Source organism: Heterodontus francisci, unplaced genomic scaffold (genome assembly GCF_036365525.1).
Source record: "Heterodontus francisci isolate sHetFra1 unplaced genomic scaffold, sHetFra1.hap1 HAP1_SCAFFOLD_1438, whole genome shotgun sequence".
NCBI lineage: Eukaryota > Metazoa > Chordata > Chondrichthyes > Heterodontiformes > Heterodontidae > Heterodontus > Heterodontus francisci.
The window spans coordinates 5,757-31,727 of NW_027140593.1; the positions used below are offsets into that span (position 1 = coordinate 5,757).

Consider the following 25,971-nt stretch of genomic DNA (forward strand, 5'->3'; position numbering starts at 1 on the left):
GACAGTGCGGCGCTCCCTCAGCACTGACCCCCCCCGACAGTGCGGCGCTCCCTCAGCACTGACCCCCCCCGACAGTGCGGCGCTCCCTCAGCACTGACCACCCCCCCGACAGTGCGGCGCTCCCTCAGCACTGACCCCCCCCCCCCGACAGTGCGGCGCTCCCTCAGCACTGACCCGACAGTGCGGCACTCCCTCAGTGCTGCCCCCTATGCTGGGTACCTTCTTGTGCGGTGGGGTCGCAGGGATCTCACTGTCTTCCTCCTCCTCAGCCAGCTCTGTGGTTGCCCCTCCCCCATGGGGCCGCTTACACAGGTGGGCGAGAGGGAAGGTGGGGCTGCGAGGTGGGCACCCCTCGTCTGCAGGGCCCTCGTTGGCCACCGTCAGCATCTCCTCCATTGCGCTCGTCTCCATGGCGATCATGTAGGAGTCAATTTCCTCGCTCATGAAATCGTCGTCCAAACCCGGTCGCCCCAGGGCGGCTGCCAGCGAGCTGCAAACAGTTCAGCACAACATTTGGACCAAAAATAGAAGACATTTCTTCCCTGGAGACTCTGTCGACTTGCAGTGACAGCACTCAAGATATATCCATTCCCCTGTGTCTCTCAGGGTGATATCTGTACACTGACTGGTGTCTCTCAATCTCCTCTCTCTCAGGGAGGTATCTGTACACTGACTGGTGTCTCTCAGTCCCCTCTCTCTCAGGGTGATATCTGTACACTGACTGGTGTCTCTCAGTCCCCTCTCTCTCAGGGTGATATCTGTACACTGATTGGTGTCTCTCAGTCCCTCTCTCTCTCAGGGAGATATCTGTACACTGACTGGTGTCTCTCAGTCCCCTCTCTCTCAGGGTGATATCTGTACACTGACTGGTGTCTCTCAGTCCCCTCTCTCTCAGGGTGATATCTGTACACTGACTGGTGTCTCTCAGTCCCCTCTCTCTCAGGGTGATATCTGTACACTGACTGGTGTCTCTCAGTCCCCTCTCTCTCAGGGTGATATCTGTACACTGACTGGTGTCTCTCAGTCCCTCTCTCTCAGGGTGATATCTGTACACTGACTGGTGTCTCTCAGTCCCAGCTCTCTCAGGGTGATATCTGTACACTGACCGGTGTCTCTCAGTCCCCTCTCTCTCAGGGTGATATCTGTACACTGACCGGTGTCTCTCAGTCCCCTCTCTCTCAGGGTGATATCTGTACACTGACTGGTGTCTCTCAGTCCCCTCTCTCTCAGGGTGATATCTGTACACTGACTGGTGTCTCTCAGTCCCCTCTCTCTCAGGGTGATATCTGTACACTGACTGGTGTCTCTCAGTCCCCTCTCTCTCAGGGTGATATCTGTACACTGACTGGTGTCTCTCAATCTCCTCTCTCTCAGGGAGGTATCTGTACACTGACTGGTGTCTCTCAGTCCCCTCTCTCTCAGGGTGATATCTGTACACTGACTGGTGTCTCTCAGTCCCCTCTCTCTCAGGGTGATATCTGTACACTGATTGGTGTCTCTCAGTCCCTCTCTCTCTCAGGGTGATATCTGTACACTGATTGGTGTCTCTCAGTCCCTCTCTCTCTCAGGGTGATATCTGTACACTGATTGGTGTCTCTCAGTCCCTCTCTCTCTCAGGGTGATATCTGTACACTGACTGGTGTCTCTCAGTCCCCTCTCTCTCAGGGTGATATCTGTACACTGACTGGTGTCTCTCAGTCCCCTCTCTCTCAGGGTGATATCTGTACACTGACTGGTGTCTCTCAGTCCCCTCTCTCTCAGGGTGATATCTGTACACTGACTGGTGTCTCTCAGTCCCTCTCTCTCAGGGTGATATCTGTACACTGACTGGTGTCTCTCAGTCCCTCTCTCTCAGGGTGATATCTGTACACTGACCGGTGTCTCTCAGTCCCCTCTCTCTCAGGGTGATATCTGTACACTGACTGGTGTCTCTCAGTCCCCTCTCTCTCAGGGTGATATCTGTACACTGACTGGTGTCTCTCAGTCCCCTCTCTCTCAGGGTGATATCTGTACACTGACTGGTGTCTCTCAGTCCCCTCTCTCTCAGGGTGATATCTGTACACTGACTGGTGTCTCTCAGTCCCTCTCTCTCAGGGAGGTATCTGTACACTGACTGGTGTCTCTCAGTCCCCTCTCTCTCAGGGTGATATCTGTACACTGACTGGTGTCTCTCAGTCCCCTCTCTCTCAGGGTGATATCAGTACACTGACTGGTGTCTCTCAGTCCCCTCTCTCTCAGGGTGATATCTGTACACTGATTGGTGTCTGTCAGTCCCTCTCTCTCTCAGGGAGATATCTGTACACTGACTGGTGTCTGTCAGTCCCCTCTCTCTCAGGGTGATATCTGTACACTGATTGGTGTCTGTCAGTCCCTCTCTCTCTCAGGGTGATATCTGTACACTGACTGGTGGCTCTCAGTCCCTCTCTCTCAGGGTGATATCTGTACACTGACTGGTGTCTCTCAGTCCCCTCTCTCTCAGGGTGATATCTGTACACTGATTGGTGTCTGTCAGTCCCTCTCTCTCTCAGGGTGATATCTGTACACTGACTGGTGGCTCTCAGTCCCTCTCTCTCAGGGTGATATCTGTACACTGACTGGTGTCTCTCAGTCCCCTCTCTCTCAGGGTGATATCAGTACACTGACTGGTGTCTCTCAGTCCCCTCTCTCTCAGGGTGATATCTGTACACTGACTGGTGTCTCTCAGTCCCCTCTCTCTCAGGGTGATATCTGTACACTGACTGGTGTCTCTCAGTGGGCGACAATCCACTCTGTGACCCCTCTCTCCTTGGCCTCATGCACTGCCCCATTGTTTTCTTTCTTTTCGGAGTCTTTACCTGTCCCAGTACGATCGCGATTTTGACTCGCACAATCGTTTAATCTGTCCTGCCCCCCATCACAGATCCATTCTTCACATCGCTTTGTTGTCTTCACCTCAGCGAGACCTGCCCTCGAGAGAAGGTTCACTAGTCCGCTTCCCGGGATGAGGGGAGTGTCCGATGAGGAGAGGTTGATGAGACTGGGCCAATATTCCCTGGAGTTTAGACGAATGGGAGGTGATCACATTGAAATGTGTAAAATTCTGAAGGGGTTTGACAGGGTAGATACTGAGAGACTGTTACCCCACCCATCCCCAACCCCCCCGGACTGGAGAGTCTGGAACACAGGGACACAGTCTCAGGATACGGGCTCGGACATTTCACACTGAGATGAGGAGAAATGCCTTCACTCCGAGGGTTGTGACCCTTTGGAATTCTCTACCCCGGAGGGAGCTGGGAATGTTCAGTCATTGAGTAGATTCAGACTGAGGGGAGGGAGATTTTTGGACACTGAGGGATTGAGGGATATGGGGAGTGGGAGGGAAGATGGAATTGAGGTACAGGAGCAGCGGTGAGATTACCAAATGGCGGAGCAGGGTCGAGGGGCTGAAAAGCTGTCAAATCACTCAACATTCTCAAGTATTGCCAGCACTCTCTGCTTTTATTAACTCTGTTTCTCTCTCTGTACAGATACTGCCTGACCTGCTGAGTATTTCCAGCACTCTCTGCTTTTATTAACTCTGTTTCTCTCTCTGTACAGATACTGCCTGACCTGCTGAGTATTTCCAGCACTCTCTGTTTTTATTAACTCTGTTTCTCTCTCTGTACAGATACTGCCTGACCTGCTGAGTATTTCCAGCACTCTCTGTTTTTATTAACTCTGTTTCTCTCTCTGTACAGATACTGCCTGACCTGCTGAGTATTTCCAGCACTCTCTGTTTTTATTAACTCTGTTTCTCTCTCTGTACAGATACTGCCTGACCTGCTGAGTATTTCCATCACTCTCTGTTTTTATTAATTCTGTTTCTCTCTCTGTACAGATACTGCCTGACCTGCTGAGTATTTCCATCACTCTCTGTTTTTATTAATTCTGTTTCTCTCTCTGTACAGATACTGCCTGACCTGCTGAGTATTTCCATCACTCTCTGTTTTTATTAACTCTGTTTCTCTCTGTACAGATACTGCCTGACCTGCTGAGTATTTCCATCACTCTCTGTTTTTATTAACTCTGTTTCTCTCTCTGTACAGATACTGCCTGACCTGCTGAGTATTTCCAGCACTCTCTGTTTTTATTAACTCTGTTTCTCACTCTGTACAGATACTGCCTGACCTGCTGAGTATTTCCATCACTCTCTGTTTTTATTAATTCTGTTTCTCTCTCTGTACAGATACTGCCTGACCTGCTGAGTATTTCCATCACTCACTGTTTTTATTAACTCTGTTTCTCTCTCTGTACAGATACTGCCTGACCTGCTGAGTATTTCCAGCACTCTCTGTTTTTATTAACTCTGTTTCTCTCTCTGTACAGATGCTGCCTAACCTGCTGAGTATTTCCAGCACTCACTGTTTTTATTAACTCTGTTTCTCTCTCTGTACAGATACTGCCTGACCTGCTGAGTATTTCCATCACTCTCTGTTTTTATTAATTCTGTTTCTCTCTCTGTACAGATGCTGCCTAACCTGCTGAGTATTTCCATCACTCACTGTTTTTATTAACTCTGTTTCTCTCTCTGTACAGATGCTGCCTAACCTGCTGAGTATTTCCAGCACTCACTGTTTTTATTAACTCTGTTTCTCTCTCTGTACAGATACTGCCTGACCTGCTGAGTATTTCCATCACTCTCTGTTTTTATTAATTCTGTTTCTCTCTCTGTACAGATGCTGCCTAACCTGCTGAGTATTTCCAGCACTCACTGTTTTTATTAACTCTGTTTCTCTCTCTGTACAGATACTGCCTGACCTGCTGAGTATTTCCATCACTCTCTGTTTTTATTAATTCTGTTTCTCTCTCTGTACAGATGCTGCCTAACCTGCTGAGTATTTCCAGTACTCTCTGTTTTTATTAACTCTGTTTCTCTCTCTGTACAGATACTGCCTGACCTGCTGAGTATTTCCATCACTCTCTGTTTTTATTAATTCTGTTTCTCTCTCTGGACAGATGCTGCCTAACCTGCTGAGTATTTCCAGCACTCACTGTTTTTATTAACTCTGTTTCTCTCTCTGTACAGATACTGCCTGACCTGCTGAGTATTTCCATCACTCTCTGCTTTTATTAACTCTGTTTCTCTCTCTGTACAGATACTGCCTGACCTGCTGAGTATTTCCATCACTCTCTGTTTTTATTAACTCTGTTTCTCTCTCTGTCCAGATACTGCCTAACCTGCTGAGTATTTCCAGCACTCACTGTTTTTATTAACTCTGTTTCTCTCTCTGTACAGATACTGCCTGACCTGCTGAGTATTTCCAGCACTCACTGTTTTTATTAACTCTGTTTCTGTCTGAACAGATACTGCCTGACCTGCTGAGTCTTTCCAGCACTCTCTGTTTTTATTAACTCTGTTTCTGTCTGAACAGATACTGCCTGACCTGCTGAGTCTTTCCAGCACTCTCTGTTTTTATTAACTCTGTTTCTCTCTCTGTACAGATACTGCCTGACCTGCTGAGTATTTCCAGCACTCTCTGTTTTTATTAATTCTGTTTCTCTCTCTGTACAGATACTGACTGACCTGCTAAGTATTTCCATCACTCACTGTTTTTATTAACTCTGTTTCTCTCTCTGTACAGATACTGCCTGACCTGCTGAGTATTTCCAGCACTCTCTGTTTTTATTAATTCTGTTTCTCTCTCTGTACAGATACTGACTGACCTGCTAAGTATTTCCATCACTCTCTGTTTTTATTAACTCTGTTTCTCTCTGAACAGATACTGCCTGACCTGCTGAGTATTTCCATCACTCTCTGTTTTTATTAACTCTGTTTCTCTCTCTGTACAGATACTGCCTGACCTGCTGAGTATTTCCATCACTCTCTGTTTTTATTAACTCTGTTTCTCTCTGTACAGATACTGCCTGACCTGCTGAGTATTTCCATCACTCTCTGTTTTTATTCACTCTGTTTCTCTCTCTGTACAGATACTGCCTGACCTGCTGAGTATTTCCAGCACTCACTGTTTTTATTAACTCTGTTTCTGTCTGAACAGATACTGCCTGACCTGCTGAGTCTTTCCAGCACTCTCTGTTTTTATTAACTCTGTTTCTCTCTCTGTACAGATACTGCCTGACCTGCTGAGTATTTCCAGCACTCTCTGTTTTTATTAATTCTGTTTCTCTCTCTGTACAGATACTGACTGACCTGCTAAGTATTTCCATCACTCACTGTTTTTATTAACTCTGTTTCTCTCTCTGTACAGATACTGCCTGACCTGCTGAGTATTTCCAGCACTCTCTGTTTTTATTAATTCTGTTTCTCTCTCTGTACAGATACTGACTGACCTGCTAAGTATTTCCATCACTCTCTGTTTTTATTAACTCTGTTTCTCTCTGAACAGATACTGCCTGACCTGCTGAGTATTTCCATCACTCTCTGTTTTTATTAACTCTGTTTCTCTCTCTGTACAGATACTGCCTGACCTGCTGAGTATTTCCATCACTCTCTGTTTTTATTAACTCTGTTTCTCTCTGTACAGATACTGCCTGACCTGCTGAGTATTTCCATCACTCTCTGTTTTTATTCACTCTGTTTCTCTCTCTGTACAGATACTGCCTGACCTGCTGAGTATTTCCATCACTCTCTGTTTTTATTAACTCTGTTTCTCTCTGAACAGATACTGCCTGACCTGCTGAGTATTTCCATCACTCACTGTTTTTATTAACTCTGTTTCTCTCTGTACAGATACTGCCTGACCTGCTGAGTATTTCCATCACTCTCTGTTTTTATTAACTCTGTTTCTCTCTCTGTACAGATACTCCCTGACCTGCTGAGTATTTCCATCACTCACTGTTTTTATTAACTCTGTTTCTCTCTCTGTACAGATACTGCCTGACCTGCTGAGTATTTCCATCACTCTCTGTTTTTATTAACTCTGTTTCTCTCTCTGTACAGATACTGCCTGACCTGCTGAGTATTTCCATCACTCACTGTTTTTATTAACTCTGTTTCTCTCTCTGTACAGATACTGCCTGACCTGCTGAGTATTTCCATCACTCTCTGTTTTTATTAACTCTGTTTCTCTCTCTGTACAGATACTGCCTGACCTGCTGAGTATTTCCATCACTCACTGTTTTTATTAACTCTGTTTCTCTCTCTGTACAGATACTGCCTGACCTGCTGAGTATTTCCATCACTCTCTGTTTTTATTAACTCTGTTTCTCTCTCTGTACATATACTGCCTGACCTGCTGAGTATTTCCATCACTCTCTGTTTTTATTAACTCTGTTTCTCTCTCTGTACAGATACTGCCTGACCTGCTGAGTATTTCCATCACTCTCTGTTTTTATTAACTCTGTTTCTCTCTCTGTACAGATACTGCCTGACCTGCTGAGTATTTCCATCACTCTCTGTTTTTATTAACTCTGTTTCTCTCTGTACAGATACTGCCTGACCTGCTGAGTATTTCCATCACTCTCTGTTTTTATTCACTCTGTTTCTCTCTCTGTACAGATACTGCCTGACCTGCTGAGTATTTCCATCACTCTCTGTTTTTATTAACTCTGTTTCTCTCTGAACAGATACTGCCTGACCTGCTGAGTATTTCCATCACTCTCTGTTTTTATTAACTCTGTTTCACTCTCAGTACAGATACTGCCTGACCTGCTGAGTATTTCCATCACTCACTGTTTTTATTAACTCTGTTTCTCTCTGTACAGATACTGCCTGACCTGCTGAGTATTTCCAGCACTCACTGTTTTTATTAACTCTGTTTCTCTCTCTGTACAGATACTGCCTGACCTGCTGAGTATTTCCATCACTCTCTGTTTTTATTAACTCTGTTTCTCTCTCTGTACAGATACTGCCTGACCTGCTGAGTATTTCCATCACTCTCTGTTTTTATTAACTCTGTTTCTCTCTGAACAGATACTGCCTGACCTGCTGAGTATTTCCATCACTCACTGTTTTTATTAACTCTGTTTCTCTCTCTGTGCAGATACTGCCTGACCTGCTGAGTATTTCCAGCACTCTCTGTTTTTACTAATTCTGTTTCTCTCTCTGAACAGATACTGCCTGACCTGCTGAGTATTTCCATCACTCACTGTTTTTATTAACTCTGTTTCTCTCTCTGTACAGATACTGCCTGACCTGCTGAGTATTTCCAGCACTCTCTGTTTTTATTAACTCTGTTTCTCTCTCTGTACAGATACTGCCTGACCTGCTGAGTATTTCCATCACTCTCTGTTTTTATTAACTCTGTTTCTCTCTCTGTACAGATACTGCCTGACCTGCTGAGTATTTCCATCACTCTCTGTTTTTATTAACTCTGTTTCTCTCTCTGTACTGATACTGCCTGACCTGCTGAGTATTTCCATCACTCTCTGTTTTTATTAACTCTGTTTCTCTCTGAACAGATACTGCCTGACCTGCTGAGTATTTCCATCACTCACTGTTTTTATTAACTCTGTTTCTCTCTCTGTGCAGATACTGCCTGACCTGCTGAGTATTTCCAGCACTCTCTGTTTTTACTAATTCTGTTTCTCTCTCTGAACAGATACTGCCTGACCTGCTGAGTATTTCCATCACTCACTGTTTTTATTAACTCTGTTTCTCTCTCTGTACAGATACTGCCTGACCTGCTGAGTATTTCCAGCACTCTCTGTTTTTATTAACTCTGTTTCTCTCTCTGTACAGATACTGCCTGACCTGCTGAGTATTTCCATCACTCTCTGTTTTTATTAACTCTGTTTCTCTCTCTGTACAGATACTGCCTGACCTGCTGAGTATTTCCATCACTCTCTGTTTTTATTAACTCTGTTTCTCTCTCTGTACTGATACTGCCTGACCTGCTGAGTATTTCCAGCACTCTCTGTTTTTATTAACTCTGTTTCTCTCTCTGTACAGATACTGCCTGACCTGCTGAGTATTTCCAGCACTCTCTGTTTTTATTAACTCTGTTTCTCTCTCTGTACAGATACTGCCTGACCTGCTGAGTATTTCCATCACTCACTGTTTTTATTAACTCTGTTTCTCTCTCTGTACAGATACTGCCTGACCTGCTGAGTATTTCCATCACTCACTGTTTTTATTAACTCTGTTTCTCTCTCTGTGCAGATACTGCCTGACCTGCTGAGTATTTCCAGCACTCTCTGTTTTTATTAACTCTGTTTCTCTCTGTGCAGATACTGCATGACCTGCTGAGTATTTCCATCACTCACTGTTTTTATTAACTCTGTTTCTCTCTCTGTACAGATACTGCCTGACCTGCTGAGTATTTCCAGCACTCTCTGTTTTTATTAACTCTGTTTCTCTCTCTGTACAGATACTGCCTGACCTGCTGAGTATTTCCATCACTCTCTGTTTTTATTAACTCTGTTTCTCTCTCTGTACAGATACTGCCTGACCTGCTGAGTATTTCCATCACTCTCTGTTTTTATTAACTCTGTTTCTCTCTCTGTACAGATACTGCCTGACCTGCTGAGTATTTCCAGCACTCTCTGTTTTTATTAACTCTGTTTCTCTCTCTGTACAGATACTGCCTGACCTGCTGAGTATTTCCATCACTCTCTGTTTTTATTCACTCTGTTTCTCTCTCTGTACTGATACTGCCTGACCTGCTGAGTATTTCCAGCACTCTCTGTTTTTATTAACTCTGTTTCTCTCTCTGTACAGATACTGCCTGACCTGCTGAGTATTTCCATCACTCTCTGTTTTTATTAACTCTGTTTCTCTCTCTGTACAGATACTGCCTGACCTGCTGAGTATTTCCATCACTCTCTGTTTTTATTAACTCTGTTTCTCTCTCTGTACAGATACTGCCTGACCTGCTGAGTATTTCCATCACTCTCTGTTTTTATTCACTCTGTTTCTCTCTCTGTACTGATACTGCCTGACCTGCTGAGTATTTCCAGCACTCTCTGTTTTTATTAACTCTGTTTCTCTCTGTACAGATACTGCCTGACCTGCTGAGTATTTCCAGCACTCTCTGTTTTTATTAACTCTGTTTCTCTCTCTGTACAGATACTGCCTGACCTGCTGAGTATTTCCATCACTCTCTGTTTTTATTAACTCTGTTTCTCTCTCTGTACAGATACTGCCTGACCTGCTGAGTATTTCCATCACTCTCTGTTTTTATTAACTCTGTTTCTCTCTCTGTACAGATACTGCCTGACCTGCTGAGTATTTCCAGCACTCACTGTTTTTATTAACTCTGTCTCTCTCTGTACAGATACTGCCTGACCTGCTGAGTATTTCCAGCACTCTCTGTTTTTATTAACTCTGTTTCTCTCTCTGTACAGATACTGCCTGACCTGCTGAGTATTTCCAGCACTCTCTGTTTTTATTAACTCTGTTTCTCTCTGTACAGATACTGCCTGACCTGCTGAGTATTTCCAGCACTCTCTGTTTTTATTAACTCTGTTTCTCTCTCTGTACAGATACTGCCTGACCTGCTGAGTATTTCCATCACTCTCTGTTTTTATTAACTCTGTTTCTCTCTCTGTACAGATACTGCCTGACCTGCTGAGTATTTCCATCACTCTCTGTTTTTATTAACTCTGTTTCTCTCTGAACAGATACTGCCTGACCTGCTGAGTATTTCCATCACTCACTGTTTTTATTAACTCTGTTTCTCTCTCTGTACAGATACTGCCTGACCTGCTGAGTATTTCCAGCACTCTCTGTTTTTATTAACTCTGTTTCTCTCCCTGTACAGATACTGCCTGACCTGCTGAGTATTTCCAGCACTCTGTTTTTATTAACTCTATTTCTCTCTCTGTACAGATACTGCCTGACCTGCTGAGTATTTCCAGCACTCTCTGTTTTTATTAACTCTGTTTCTCTCTCTGTGCAGATACTGCCTGACCTGCTGAGTATTTCCATCACTCTCTGTTTTTATTAACTCTGTTTCTCTCTGTACAGATACTGCCTGACCTGCTGAGTATTTCCATCACTCTCTGTTTTTATTAACTCTGTTTCTCTCCCTGTACAGATACTGCCTGACCTGCTGAGTATTTCCAGCACTCACTGTTTTTACTAACTCTGTTTCTCTCTCTGTACAGATACTGCCTGACCTGCTGAGTATTTCCAGCACTCTCTGTTTTTATTAACTCTGTTTCTCTCTGTGCAGATACTGCCTGACCTGCTGAGTATTTCCATCACTCTCTGTTTTTATTAATTCTGTTTCTCTCTCTGTACAGATACTGCCTGACCTGCTGAGTATTTCCATCACTCACTGTTTTTATTAAGTCTGTTTCTCTCTGTGCAGATACTGCCTGACCTGCTGAGTATTTCCAGCACTCTCTGTTTTTATTAACTCTGTTTCTCTCTGTGCAGATACTGCCTGACCTGCTGAGTATTTCCATCACTCTCTGTTTTTATTAACTCTGTTTCTCTCTGTACAGATACTGCCTGACCTGCTGAGTATTTCCATCACTCACTGTTTTTATTAACTCTGTTTCTCTCTCTGTACAGATACTGCCTGACCTGCTGAGTATTTCCAGCACTCTCTGTTTTTATTAACTCTGTTTCTCTCTGTACAGATACTGCCTGACCTGCTGAGTATTTCCAGCACTCTCTGTTTTTATTAATTCTGTTTCTCTCTCTGCACAGATACTGCCTGACCTGCTGAGTATTTCCATCACTCTCTGTTTTTATTAACTCTGTTTCTCTCTCTGTACAGATACTGCCTGACCTGCTGAGTATTTCCAGCACTCACTGTTTTTATTAACTCTGTTTCTCTCTCTGTACAGATACTCCCTGACCTGCTGAGTATTTCCATCACTCACTGTTTTTATTAACTCTGTTTCTCTCTCTGTACAGATACTGCCTGACCTGCTGAGTATTTCCAGCACTCACTGTTTTTATTAACTCTGTTTCTCTCTCTGTACAGATACTGCCTAACCTGCTGAGTATTTCCAGCACTCTGCTTTTATTAACTCTGTTTCTCTCTCAGTACAGATACTGCCTGACCTGCTGAGTATTTCCAGCACTCTGCTTTTATTAACTCTGTTTCTCTCTCTGTACAGATACTGCCTGACCTGCTGAGTATTTCCAGCACTCACTGTTTTTATTAACTCTGTTTCTCTCTGTACAGATACTGCCTGACCTGCTGAGTATTTCCATCACTCTCTGTTTTTATTAATTCTGTTTCTCTCTGTGCAGATACTGCCTGACCTGCTGAGTATTTCCAGCACTCTCTGTTTTTATTAACTCTGTTTCTCTCTGTACAGATACTGCCTGACCTGCTGAGTATTTCCATCACTCTCTGTTTTTATTAATTCTGTTTCTCTCTGTACAGATACTGCCTGACCTGCTGAGTCTTTCCAGCACTCTCTGTTTTTATTAACTCTGTTTCTCTCTGTGCAGATACTGCCTGACCTGCTGAGTATTTCCAGCATCTCTGTTTTTATTAATTCTGTTTCTCTCTCTGTACAGATACTGCCTGACCTGCTAAGTATTTCCATCACTCACTGTTTTTATTCACTCTGTTTCTCTCTCTGCACAGATACTGCATGACCTGCTGAGTATTTCCAGCACTCACTGTTTTTATTAAGTCTGTTTCTCTCTGTGCAGATACTGCCTGACCTGCTGAGTATTTCCATCACTCTCTGTTTTTATTAACTCTGTTTCTCTCTCTGTACAGATACTGCCTGACCTGCTGAGTATTTCCATCACTCACTGTTTTTATTAACTCTGTTTCTCTCTCTGTACAGATACTGCCTGACCTGCTGAGTATTTCCATCACTCACTGTTTTTATTAACTCTGTTTCTCTCTCTGTACAGATACTGCCTGACCTGCTAAGTATTTCCATCACTCACTGTTTTTATTAACTCTGTTTCTCTCTCTGTACAGATACTGCCTGACCTGCTGAGTATTTCCAGCACTCTCTGTTTTTATTAATTCTGTTTCTCTCTCTGTACAGATACTGCCTAACCTGCTGAGTATTTCCATCACTCTCTGTTTTTATTAACTCTGTTTCTCTCTCTGTACAGATACTGCCTGACCTGCTGAGTATTTCCATCACTCTCTGTTTTTATTAACTCTGTTTCTCTCTCTGTACAGATACTGCCTGACCTGCTGAGTATTTCCAGCACTCACTGTTTTTATTAACTCTGTTTCTCTCTGTACAGATACTGCCTGACCTGCTGAGTATTTCCATCACTCTCTGTTTTTATTAACTCTGTTTCTCTCTCTGTACAGATACTGCCTGACCTGCTGAGTATTTCCAGCACTCTCTGTTTTTATTAACTCTGTTTCTCTCTGTACAGATACTGCCTGACCTGCTGAGTATTTCCAGCACTCTCTGTTTTTATTAACTCTGTTTCTCTCCCAGTACAGATACTGCCTGACCTGCTGAGTATTTCCATCACTCTCTGTTTTTATTAATTCTGTTTCTCTCTGTGCAGATACTGCCTGACCTGCTGAGTATTTCCATCACTCTCTGTTTTTATTAACTCTGTTTCTCTCTCTGTACAGATACTGCCTGACCTGCTGAGTATTTCCATCACTCTCTGTTTTTATTAACTCTGTTTCTCTCTGTACAGATACTGCCTGACCTGCTGAGTATTTCCATCACTCTCTGTTTTTATTAACTCTGTTTCTCTCTCTGTACAGATACTGCCTGACCTGATGAGTATTTCCATCACTCTCTGTTTTTATTAACTCTGTTTCTCTCTGTACAGATACTGCCTGACCTGCTGAGTATTTCCATCACTCACTGTTTTTATTAACTCTGTTTCTCTCTGTATAGATACTGCCTGACCTGCTGAGTATTTCCAGCACTCTCTGTTTTTATTAACTCTGTTTCTCTCTCTGTACAGATACTGCCTGACCTGCTGAGTATTTCCATCACTCACTGTTTTTATTAACTCTGTTTCTCTCTGTATAGATACTGCCTGACCTGCTGAGTATTTCCAGCACTCTCTGTTTTTATTAACTCTGTTTCTCTCTCTGTACAGATACTGCCTGACCTGCTGAGTATTTCCAGCACTCTCTGTTTTTATTAATTCTGTTTCTCTCTGTCCAGATACTGCCTGACCTGCTGAGTCTTTCCAGCACTCTCTGTTTTTATTAACTCTGTTTCTCTCTGTCCAGATACTGCCTGACCTGCTGAGTATTTCCAGCACTCTCTGTTTTTATTAACTCTGTTTCTCTCTCTGTACAGATACTGCCTGACCTGCTGAGTATTTCCAGCACTCTCTGTTTTTATTAACTCTGTTTCTCTCTGTCCAGATACTGCCTGACCTGCTGAGTATTTCCATCACTCTCTGTTTTTATTAACTCTGTTTCTCTCTCTGTCCAGATACTGCCTGACCTGCTGAGTATTTCCATCACTCTCTGTTTTTATTAACTCTGTTTCTCTCTCTGTACAGATACTGCCTGACCTGCTGAGTATTTCCAGCACTCACTGTTTTTATTAACTCTGTTTCTCTCTCTGTACAGATACTCCCTGACCTGCTGAGTATTTCCATCACTCACTGTTTTTATTAACTCTGTTTCTCTCTCTGTACAGATACTGCCTGACCTGCTGAGTATTTCCAGCACTCACTGTTTTTATTAACTCTGTTTCTCTCTCTGTGCAGATACTGCCTGACCTGCTGAGTATTTCCATCACTCTCTGTTTTTATTAATTCTGTTTCTCTCTCTGTACAGATACTTCCTAACCTGCTGAGTATTTCCAGCACTCTGCTTTTATTAACTCTGTTTCTCTCTCAGTACAGATACTGCCTGACCTGCTGAGTATTTCCAGCACTCTGCTTTTATTAACTCTGTTTCTCTCTCTGTACAGATACTGCCTGACCTGCTGAGTATTTCCAGCACTCACTGTTTTTATTAACTCTGTTTCTCTCTGTACAGATACTGCCTGACCTGCTGAGTATTTCCATCACTCTCTGTTTTTATTAATTCTGTTTCTCTCTGTGCAGATACTGCCTGACCTGCTGAGTATTTCCAGCACTCTCTGTTTTTATTAACTCTGTTTCTCTCTGTGCAGATACTGCCTGACCTGCTGAGTATTTCCATCACTCACTGTTTTTATTAACTCTGTTTCTCTCTGTACAGATACTGCCTGACCTGCTGAGTATTTCCATCACTCTCTGTTTTTATTAATTCTGTTTCTCTCTGTACAGATACTGCCTGACCTGCTGAGTCTTTCCAGCACTCTCTGTTTTTATTAACTCTGTTTCTCTCTGTGCAGATACTGCCTGACCTGCTGAGTATTTCCAGCATCTCTGTTTTTATTAATTCTGTTTCTCTCTCTGTACAGATACTGCCTGACCTGCTAAGTATTTCCATCACTCACTGTTTTTATTCACTCTGTTTCTCTCTCTGCACAGATACTGCATGACCTGCTGAGTATTTCCAGCACTCACTGTTTTTATTAAGTCTGTTTCTCTCTGTGCAGATACTGCCTGACCTGCTGAGTATTTCCATCACTCTCTGTTTTTATTAACTCTGTTTCTCTCTCTGTACAGATACTGCCTGACCTGCTGAGTATTTCCATCACTCACTGTTTTTATTAACTCTGTTTCTCTCTCTGTACAGATACTGCCTGACCTGCTGAGTATTTCCATCACTCACTGTTTTTATTAACTCTGTTTCTCTCTCTGTACAGATACTGCCTGACCTGCTAAGTATTTCCATCACTCACTGTTTTTATTAACTCTGTTTCTCTCTCTGTACAGATACTGCCTGACCTGCTGAGTATTTCCAGCACTCTCTGTTTTTATTAATTCTGTTTCTCTCTCTGTACAGATACTGCCTAACCTGCTGAGTATTTCCAGCACTCACTGTTTTTATTAACGCTGTTTCTGTCTGAACAGATACTGCCTGACCTGCTGAGTATTTCCATCACTCTCTGTTTTTATTAATTCTGTTTCTCTCTCTGTACAGATACTGCCTAACCTGCTGAGTATTTCCATCACTCTCTGTTTTTATTAACTCTGTTTCTCTCTCTGTACAGATACTGCCTCACCTGCTGAGTATTTCCATCACTCTCTGTTTTTATTAACTCTGTTTCTCTCTCTGTACAGATACTGCCTGACCTGCTGAGTATTTCCAGCACTCACTGTTTTTATTAACTCTGTTTCTCTCTGTACAGATACTGCCTGACCTGCTGAGTATTTCCATCACTCTCTGTTTTTATTAACTCTGTTTCTCTCTCTGTACAGATACTGCCTGACCTGCTGAGTATTTCCAGCACTCTCTGTTTTTATTAACTCTGTTTCTCTCTGTACAGATACTGCCTGACCTGCTGAGTATTTCCAGCACTCTCTGTTTTTATTAACTCTGTTTCTCTCTCAGTACAGATACTGCCTGACCTGCTGAGTATTTCCATCACTCTCTGTTTTTATTAATTCTGTTTCTCTCTGTGCAGATACTGACTGACCTGCTGAGTATTTCCATCACTCTCTGTTTTTATTAACTCTGTTTCTCTCTCTGTACAGATACTGCCTGACCTGCTGAGTATTTCCATCACTCTCTGTTTTTATTAACTCTGTTTCTCTCTGTACAGATACTGCCTGACCTGCTGAGTATTTCCATCACTCTCTGTTTTTATTAACTCTGTTTCTCTCTCTGTACAGATACTGCCTGACCTGATGAGTATTTCCATCACTCTCTGTTTTTATTAACTCTGTTTCTCTCTGTACAGATACTGCCTGACCTGCTGAGTATTTCCATCACTCACTGTTTTTATTAACTCTGTTTCTCTCTGTATAGATACTGCCTGACCTGCTGAGTATTTCCAGCACTCTCTGTTTTTATTAACTCTGTTTCTCTCTCTGTACAGATACTGCCTGACCTGCTGAGTATTTCCATCACTCACTGTTTTTATTAACTCTGTTTCTCTCTGTATAGATACTGCCTGACCTGCTGAGTATTTCCAGCACTCTCTGTTTTTATTAACTCTGTTTCTCTCTCTGTACAGATACTGCCTGACCTGCTGAGTATTTCCAGCACTCTCTGTTTTTATTAATTCTGTTTCTCTCTGTCCAGATACTGCCTGACCTGCTGAGTCTTTCCAGCACTCTCTGTTTTTATTAACTCTGTTTCTCTCTGTCCAGATACTGCCTGACCTGCTGAGTATTTCCAGCACTCTCTGTTTTTATTAACTCTGTTTCTCTCTCTGTACAGATACTGCCTGACCTGCTGAGTATTTCCAGCACTCTCTGTTTTTATTAACTCTGTTTCTCTCTGTCCAGATACTGCCTGACCTGCTGAGTATTTCCATCACTCTCTGTTTTTATTAACTCTGTTTCTCTCTCTGTCCAGATACTGCCTGACCTGCTGAGTATTTCCATCACTCACTGTTTTTATTAACTCTGTTTCTCTCTGTACAGATACTGCCTGACCTGCTGAGTATTTCCAGCACTCTCTGTTTTTATTAACTCTGTTTCTCTCTCTGTACAGATACTGCCTGACCTGCTGAGTATTTCCATCACTCACTGTTTTTATTAACTCTGTTTCTCTCTCTGTCCAGATACTGCCTGACCTGCTGAGTATTTCCATCACTCACTGTTTTTATTAACTCTGTTTCTCTCTGTACAGATACTGCCTGACCTGCTGAGTATTTCCAGCACTCTCTGTTTTTATTAACTCTGTTTCTCTCTCTGTACAGATACTGCCTGACCTGCTGAGTATTTCCATCACTCTCTGTTTTTATTAACTCTGTTTCTCTCTGTACAGATACTGCCTGACCTGCTGAGTATTTCCAGCACTCTCTGTTTTTATTAACTCTGTTTCTCTCTCTGTACAGATACTGCCTGACCTGCTGAGTATTTCCATCACTCAATGTTTTTATTAACTCTGTTTCTCTCTCTGTACAGATACTGCCTGACCTGCTGAGTATTTCCAGCACTCTCTGTTTTTATTAACTCTGTTTCTCTCTGTACAGATACTGCCTGACCTGCTGAGTATTTCCATCACTCACTGTTTTTATTAACTCTGTTTCTCTCTCTGTACAGATACTGCCTGACCTGCTGAGTATTTCCAGCACTCTGTTTTTATTAATTCTGTTTCTCTCTCTGTACAGATACTGCCTGACCTGCTGAGTATTTCCAGCACTCACTGTTTTTATTAACTCTGTTTCTCTCTGTACAGATACTGCCTGACCTGCTGAGTATTTCCATCACTCACTGTTTTTATTAACTCTGTTTCTCTCTCTGTACAGATACTGCCTGACCTGCTGAGTATTTCCATCACTCAATGTTTTTATTAACTCTGTTTCTCTCTCTGTACAGATACTGCCTGACCTGCTGAGTATTTCCATCACTCACTGTTTTTATTAACTCTGTTTCTCTCTCTGTACAGATACTGCCTGACCTGCTGAGTATTTCCATCACTCTCTGTTTTTATTAACTCTGTTTCTCTCTCTGTACAGATACTGCCTGACCTGCTGAGTATTTCCAGCACTCACTGTTTTTATTAACTCTGTTTCTCTCTGTACAGATACTGCCTGACCTGCTGAGTATTTCCATCACTCACTGTTTTTATTAACTCAGTTTCTCTCTGTGCAGATACTGCCTGACCTGCTGAGTATTTCCATCACTCACTGTTTTTATTAACTCTGTTTCTCTCTGTACAGATACTGCCTGACCTGCTGAGTATTTCCAGCACTCACTGTTTTTATTAACTGTTTCTCTCTCTGTACAGATACTGCCTGACCTGCTGAGTATTTCCAGCACTCACTGTTTTTATTAACTCTGTTTCTCTCTGTACAGATACTGCCTGACCTGCTGAGTATTTCCAGCACTCTCTGTTTTTATTAACTCTGTTTCTCTGTCTGTACAGATACTGCCTGACCTGCTGAGTATTTCCATTACTCTCTGTTTTTATTAACTCTGTTTCTCTCTCTGTACAGATACTGCCTAACCTGCTGAGTATTTCCATCACTCTCTGTTTTTATTAACTCTGTTTCTCTCTGTACAGATACTGCCTGACCTGCTGAGTATTTCCAGCACTCTCTGTTTTTATTAATTCTGTTTCTCTCTCTGTACAGATACTGACTGACCTGCTAAGTATTTCCATCACTCACTGTTTTTATTCACTCTGTTTCTCTCTCTGTACAGATACTGCCTGACCTGCTGAGTATTTCCATCACTCACTGTTTTTATTAACTCTGTTTCTCTCTGTACAGATACTGCCTGACCTGCTGAGTATTTCCAGCACTCTCTGTTTTTATTAACTGTTTCTCTCTGTACAGATACTGCCTGACCTGCTGAGTATTTCCATCACTCTCTGTTTTTATTAACTCTGTTTCTCTCTGTGCAGATACTGCCTGACCTGCTGAGTATTTCCATCACTCACTGTTTTTATTAACTCTGTTTCTCTCTGTACAGATACTGCCTGACCTGCTGAGTATTTCCAGCACTCACTGTTTTTATTAACTGTTTCTCTCTCTGTACAGATACTGCCTGACCTGCTGAGTATTTCCAGCACTCACTGTTTTTATTAACTCTGTTTCTCTCTGTACAGATACTGCCTGACCTGCTGAGTATTTCCAGCACTCACTGTTTTTATTAACTCTGTTTCTCTCTGTACAGATACTGCCTGACCTGCTGAGTATTTCCATCACTCTCTGTTTTTATTAACTCTGTTTCTCTCTCTGTACAGATACTGCCTGACCTGCTGAGTATTTCCAGCACTCTCTGTTTTTATTAACTCTGTTTCTCTCTCTGTACAGATACTGCCTGACCTGCTGAGTATTTCCATCACTCACTGTTTTTATTAACTCTGTTTCTCTCTGTACAGATACTGCCTGACCTGCTGAGTATTTCCATCACTCTCTGTTTTTATTAACTCTGTTTCTCTCTGTACAGATACTGCCTGACCTGCTGAGTATTTCCATCACTCTCTGTTTTTATTAACACTGTTTCTCTCTGTACAGATACTGCCTGACCTGCTGAGTATTTCCATCACTCTCTGTTTTTATTAACTGTTTCTCTCTGTACAGATGCTGCCTGACCTGCTGAGTATTTCCATCACTCTCTGTTTTTATTAACTCTGTTTCTCTCTCTGTACAGATACTGCCTGACCTGCTGAGTATTTCCATCACTCTCTGTTTTTATTAACTGTTTCTCTCTCTGTACAGATACTGCCTGACCTGCTGAGTATTTCCATCACTCTCTGTTTTTATTAATTCTGTTTCTCTCTCTGTACAGATACTGCCTGACCTGCTGAGTATTTCCATCACTCACTGTTTTTATTAATTCTGTTTCTCTCTGTACAGATACTGCCTGACCTGCTGAGTATTTCCAGCACTCACTGTTTTTATTAACACTGTTTCTCTCTGTGCAGTTACTGCCTGACCTGCTGAGTATTTCCAGCACTCACTGTTTTTATTAACTCTGTTTCTCTCTGTGCAGATACTGCCTGACCTGCTGAGTATTTCCATCACTCTCTGTTTTTATTAACTCTGTTTCTCTCTCTGTACAGATACTGCCTGACCTGCTGAGTATTTCCATCACTCTCTGTTTTTATTAACTCTGTTTCTCTCTCTGTACAGATACTGCCTGACCTGCTGAGTATTTCCAGCACACTCTGTTTTTATTAACTCTGTTTCTCTCTCTGTACAGATACTGCCTGACCTGCTGAGTATTTCCAGCACTCTCTGTTTTTATTAATTCTGTTTCTCTCTCTGTACAGATACTGCCTGACCTGCTGAGTATTTCCATCACTCTCTGTTTTTATTAACTCTGTTTCTCTCTGTACAGATACTGCCTGACCTGCTGAGTATTTCCATCACTCTCTGTTTTTATTAACTCTGTTTCTCTCTCTGTACAGATACTGCCTGACCTGCTGAGTATTTCCAGCACTCACTGTTTTTATTAACTCTGTTTCTCTCTGTACAGATACTGCCTGACCTGCTGAGTATTTCCATCACTCACTGTTTTTATTAATTCTGTTTCTCTCTCTGTACAGATACTGCCTGACCTGCTGAGTATTTCCATCACTCTCTGTTTTTATTAACTCTGTTTCTCTCTCTGTACAGATACTGCCTGACCTGCTGAGTATTTCCATCACTCACTGTTTTTATTAATTCTGTTTCTCTCTCTGTACAGATACTGCCTGACCTGCTGAGTATTTCCAGCACTCACTGTTTTTATTAACTCTGTTTCTCTCTGTACAGATACTGCCTGACCTGCTGAGTATTTCCATCACTCTCTGTTTTTATTAACTCTGTTTCTCTCTCTGTACAGATACTGCCTGACCTGATGAGTATTTCCATCACTCTCTGTTTTTATTAACTCTGTTTCTCTCTGTACAGATACTGCCTGACCTGCTGAGTATTTCCATCACTCACTGTTTTTATTAACTCTGTTTCTCTCTGTATAGATACTGCCTGACCTGCTGAGTATTTCCAGCACTCTCTGTTTTTATTAACTCTGTTTCTCTCTCTGTACAGATACTGCCTGACCTGCTGAGTATTTCCATCACTCACTGTTTTTATTAACTCTGTTTCTCTCTGTATAGATACTGCCTGACCTGCTGAGTATTTCCAGCACTCTCTGTTTTTATTAACTCTGTTTCTCTCTCTGTACAGATACTGCCTGACCTGCTGAGTATTTCCAGCACTCTCTGTTTTTATTAATTCTGTTTCTCTCTGTCCAGATACTGCCTGACCTGCTGAGTCTTTCCAGCACTCTCTGTTTTTATTAACTCTGTTTCTCTCTGTCCAGATACTGCCTGACCTGCTGAGTATTTCCAGCACTCTCTGTTTTTATTAACTCTGTTTCTCTCTCTGTACAGATACTGCCTGACCTGCTGAGTATTTCCAGCACTCTCTGTTTTTATTAACTCTGTTTCTCTCTGTCCAGATACTGCCTGACCTGCTGAGTATTTCCATCACTCTCTGTTTTTATTAACTCTGTTTCTCTCTCTGTCCAGATACTGCCTGACCTGCTGAGTATTTCCATCACTCTCTGTTTTTATTAACTCTGTTTCTCTCTCTGTACAGATACTGCCTGACCTGCTGAGTATTTCCAGCACTCACTGTTTTTATTAACTCTGTTTCTCTCTCTGTACAGATACTCCCTGACCTGCTGAGTATTTCCATCACTCACTGTTTTTATTAACTCTGTTTCTCTCTCTGTACAGATACTGCCTGACCTGCTGAGTATTTCCAGCACTCACTGTTTTTATTAACTCTGTTTCTCTCTCTGTGCAGATACTGCCTGACCTGCTGAGTATTTCCATCACTCTCTGTTTTTATTAATTCTGTTTCTCTCTCTGTACAGATACTTCCTAACCTGCTGAGTATTTCCAGCACTCTGCTTTTATTAACTCTGTTTCTCTCTCAGTACAGATACTGCCTGACCTGCTGAGTATTTCCAGCACTCTGCTTTTATTAACTCTGTTTCTCTCTCTGTACAGATACTGCCTGACCTGCTGAGTATTTCCAGCACTCACTGTTTTTATTAACTCTGTTTCTCTCTGTACAGATACTGCCTGACCTGCTGAGTATTTCCATCACTCTCTGTTTTTATTAATTCTGTTTCTCTCTGTGCAGATACTGCCTGACCTGCTGAGTATTTCCAGCACTCTCTGTTTTTATTAACTCTGTTTCTCTCTGTGCAGATACTGCCTGACCTGCTGAGTATTTCCATCACTCACTGTTTTTATTAACTCTGTTTCTCTCTGTACAGATACTGCCTGACCTGCTGAGTATTTCCATCACTCTCTGTTTTTATTAATTCTGTTTCTCTCTGTACAGATACTGCCTGACCTGCTGAGTCTTTCCAGCACTCTCTGTTTTTATTAACTCTGTTTCTCTCTGTGCAGATACTGCCTGACCTGCTGAGTATTTCCAGCATCTCTGTTTTTATTAATTCTGTTTCTCTCTCTGTACAGATACTGCCTGACCTGCTAAGTATTTCCATCACTCACTGTTTTTATTCACTCTGTTTCTCTCTCTGCACAGATACTGCATGACCTGCTGAGTATTTCCAGCACTCACTGTTTTTATTAAGTCTGTTTCTCTCTGTGCAGATACTGCCTGACCTGCTGAGTATTTCCATCACTCTCTGTTTTTATTAACTCTGTTTCTCTCTCTGTACAGATACTGCCTGACCTGCTGAGTATTTCCATCACTCACTGTTTTTATTAACTCTGTTTCTCTCTCTGTACAGATACTGCCTGACCTGCTGAGTATTTCCATCACTCACTGTTTTTATTAACTCTGTTTCTCTCTCTGTACAGATACTGCCTGACCTGCTAAGTATTTCCATCACTCACTGTTTTTATTAACTCTGTTTCTCTCTCTGTACAGATACTGCCTGACCTGCTGAGTATTTCCAGCACTCTCTGTTTTTATTAATTCTGTTTCTCTCTCTGTACAGATACTGCCTAACCTGCTGAGTATTTCCAGCACTCACTGTTTTTATTAACGCTGTTTCTGTCTGAACAGATACTGCCTGACCTGCTGAGTATTTCCATCACTCTCTGTTTTTATTAATTCTGTTTCTCTCTCTGTACAGATACTGCCTAACCTGCTGAGTATTTCCATCACTCTCTGTTTTTATTAACTCTGTTTCTCTCTCTGTACAGATACTGCCTCACCTGCTGAGTATTTCCATCACTCTCTGTTTTTATTAACTCTGTTTCTCTCTCTGTACAGATACTGCCTGACCTGCTGAGTATTTCCAGCACTCACTGTTTTTATTAACTCTGTTTCTCTCTGTACAGATACTGCCTGACCTGCTGAGTATTTCCATCACTCTCTGTTTTTATTAACTCTGTTTCTCTCTCTGTACAGATACTGCCTGACCTGCTGAGTATTTCCAGCACTCTCTGTTTTTATTAACTCTGTTTCTCTCTGTACAGATACTGCCTGACCTGCTGAGTATTTCCAGCACTCTCTGTTTTTATTAACTCTGTTTCTCTCTCAGTACAGATACTGCCTGACCTGCTGAGTATTTCCATCACTCTCTGTTTTTATTAATTCTGTTTCTCTCTGTGCAGATACTGACTGACCTGCTGAGTATTTCCATCACTCTCTGTTTTTATTAACTCTGTTTCTCTCTCTGTACAGATACTGCCTGACCTGCTGAGTATTTCCATCACTCTCTGTTTTTATTAACTCTGTTTCTCTCTGTACAGATACTGCCTGACCTGCTGAGTATTTCCATCACTCTCTGTTTTTATTAACTCTGTTTCTCTCTCTGTACAGATACTGCCTGACCTGATGAGTATTTCCATCACTCTCTGTTTTTATTAACTCTGTTTCTCTCTGTACAGATACTGCCTGACCTGCTGAGTATTTCCATCACTCACTGTTTTTATTAACTCTGTTTCTCTCTGTATAGATACTGCCTGACCTGCTGAGTATTTCCAGCACTCTCTGTTTTTATTAACTCTGTTTCTCTCTCTGTACAGATACTGCCTGACCTGCTGAGTATTTCCATCACTCACTGTTTTTATTAACTCTGTTTCTCTCTGTATAGATACTGCCTGACCTGCTGAGTATTTCCAGCACTCTCTGTTTTTATTAACTCTGTTTCTCTCTCTGTACAGATACTGCCTGACCTGCTGAGTATTTCCAGCACTCTCTGTTTTTATTAACTCTGTTTCTCTCTGTCCAGATACTGCCTGACCTGCTGAGTCTTTCCAGCACTCTCTGTTTTTATTAACTCTGTTTCTCTCTGTCCAGATACTGCCTGACCTGCTGAGTATTTCCAGCACTCTCTGTTTTTATTAACTCTGTTTCTCTCTCTGTACAGATACTGCCTGACCTGCTGAGTATTTCCAGCACTCTCTGTTTTTATTAACTCTGTTTCTCTCTGTCCAGATACTGCCTGACCTGCTGAGTATTTCCATCACTCTCTGTTTTTATTAACTCTGTTTCTCTCTCTGTCCAGATACTGCCTGACCTGCTGAGTATTTCCATCACTCACTGTTTTTATTAACTCTGTTTCTCTCTGTACAGATACTGCCTGACCTGCTGAGTATTTCCAGCACTCTCTGTTTTTATTAACTCTGTTTCTCTCTCTGTACAGATACTGCCTGACCTGCTGAGTATTTCCATCACTCACTGTTTTTATTAACTCTGTTTCTCTCTCTGTCCAGATACTGCCTGACCTGCTGAGTATTTCCATCACTCACTGTTTTTATTAACTCTGTTTCTCTCTGTACAGATACTGCCTGACCTGCTGAGTATTTCCAGCACTCTCTGTTTTTATTAACTCTGTTTCTCTCTCTGTACAGATACTGCCTGACCTGCTGAGTATTTCCATCACTCTCTGTTTTTATTAACTCTGTTTCTCTCTGTACAGATACTGCCTGACCTGCTGAGTATTTCCAGCACTCTCTGTTTTTATTAACTCTGTTTCTCTCTCTGTACAGATACTGCCTGACCTGCTGAGTATTTCCATCACTCAATGTTTTTATTAACTCTGTTTCTCTCTCTGTACAGATACTGCCTGACCTGCTGAGTATTTCCAGCACTCTCTGTTTTTATTAACTCTGTTTCTCTCTGTACAGATACTGCCTGACCTGCTGAGTATTTCCATCACTCACTGTTTTTATTAACTCTGTTTCTCTCTCTGTACAGATACTGCCTGACCTGCTGAGTATTTCCAGCACTCTGTTTTTATTAATTCTGTTTCTCTCTCTGTACAGATACTGCCTGACCTGCTGAGTATTTCCAGCACTCACTGTTTTTATTAACTCTGTTTCTCTCTGTACAGATACTGCCTGACCTGCTGAGTATTTCCATCACTCACTGTTTTTATTAACTCTGTTTCTCTCTCTGTACAGATACTGCCTGACCTGCTGAGTATTTCCATCACTCAATGTTTTTATTAACTCTGTTTCTCTCTCTGTACAGATACTGCCTGACCTGCTGAGTATTTCCATCACTCACTGTTTTTATTAACTCTGTTTCTCTCTCTGTACAGATACTGCCTGACCTGCTGAGTATTTCCATCACTCTCTGTTTTTATTAACTCTGTTTCTCTCTCTGTACAGATACTGCCTGACCTGCTGAGTATTTCCAGCACTCACTGTTTTTATT

General features: G+C 42.2%; 1 protein-coding gene across 1 annotated transcript in view; it reads right to left on the reverse strand.

Moving 5' to 3' along the window:
* Positions 1-219: 219 nt before the first annotated feature.
* LOC137360204 (cell cycle checkpoint control protein RAD9A-like) overlaps positions 220-25,971 on the reverse strand; it is a gene marked incomplete at both ends in the record, with an annotated part of 70,033 nt that continues 44,281 nt past the window's right edge. The window contains one exon of the mRNA XM_068025742.1: positions 220-490. Within this exon, the coding sequence (XP_067881843.1) occupies positions 220-490 (271 nt within the window). The remainder of the gene's footprint in view (positions 491-25,971) is intronic.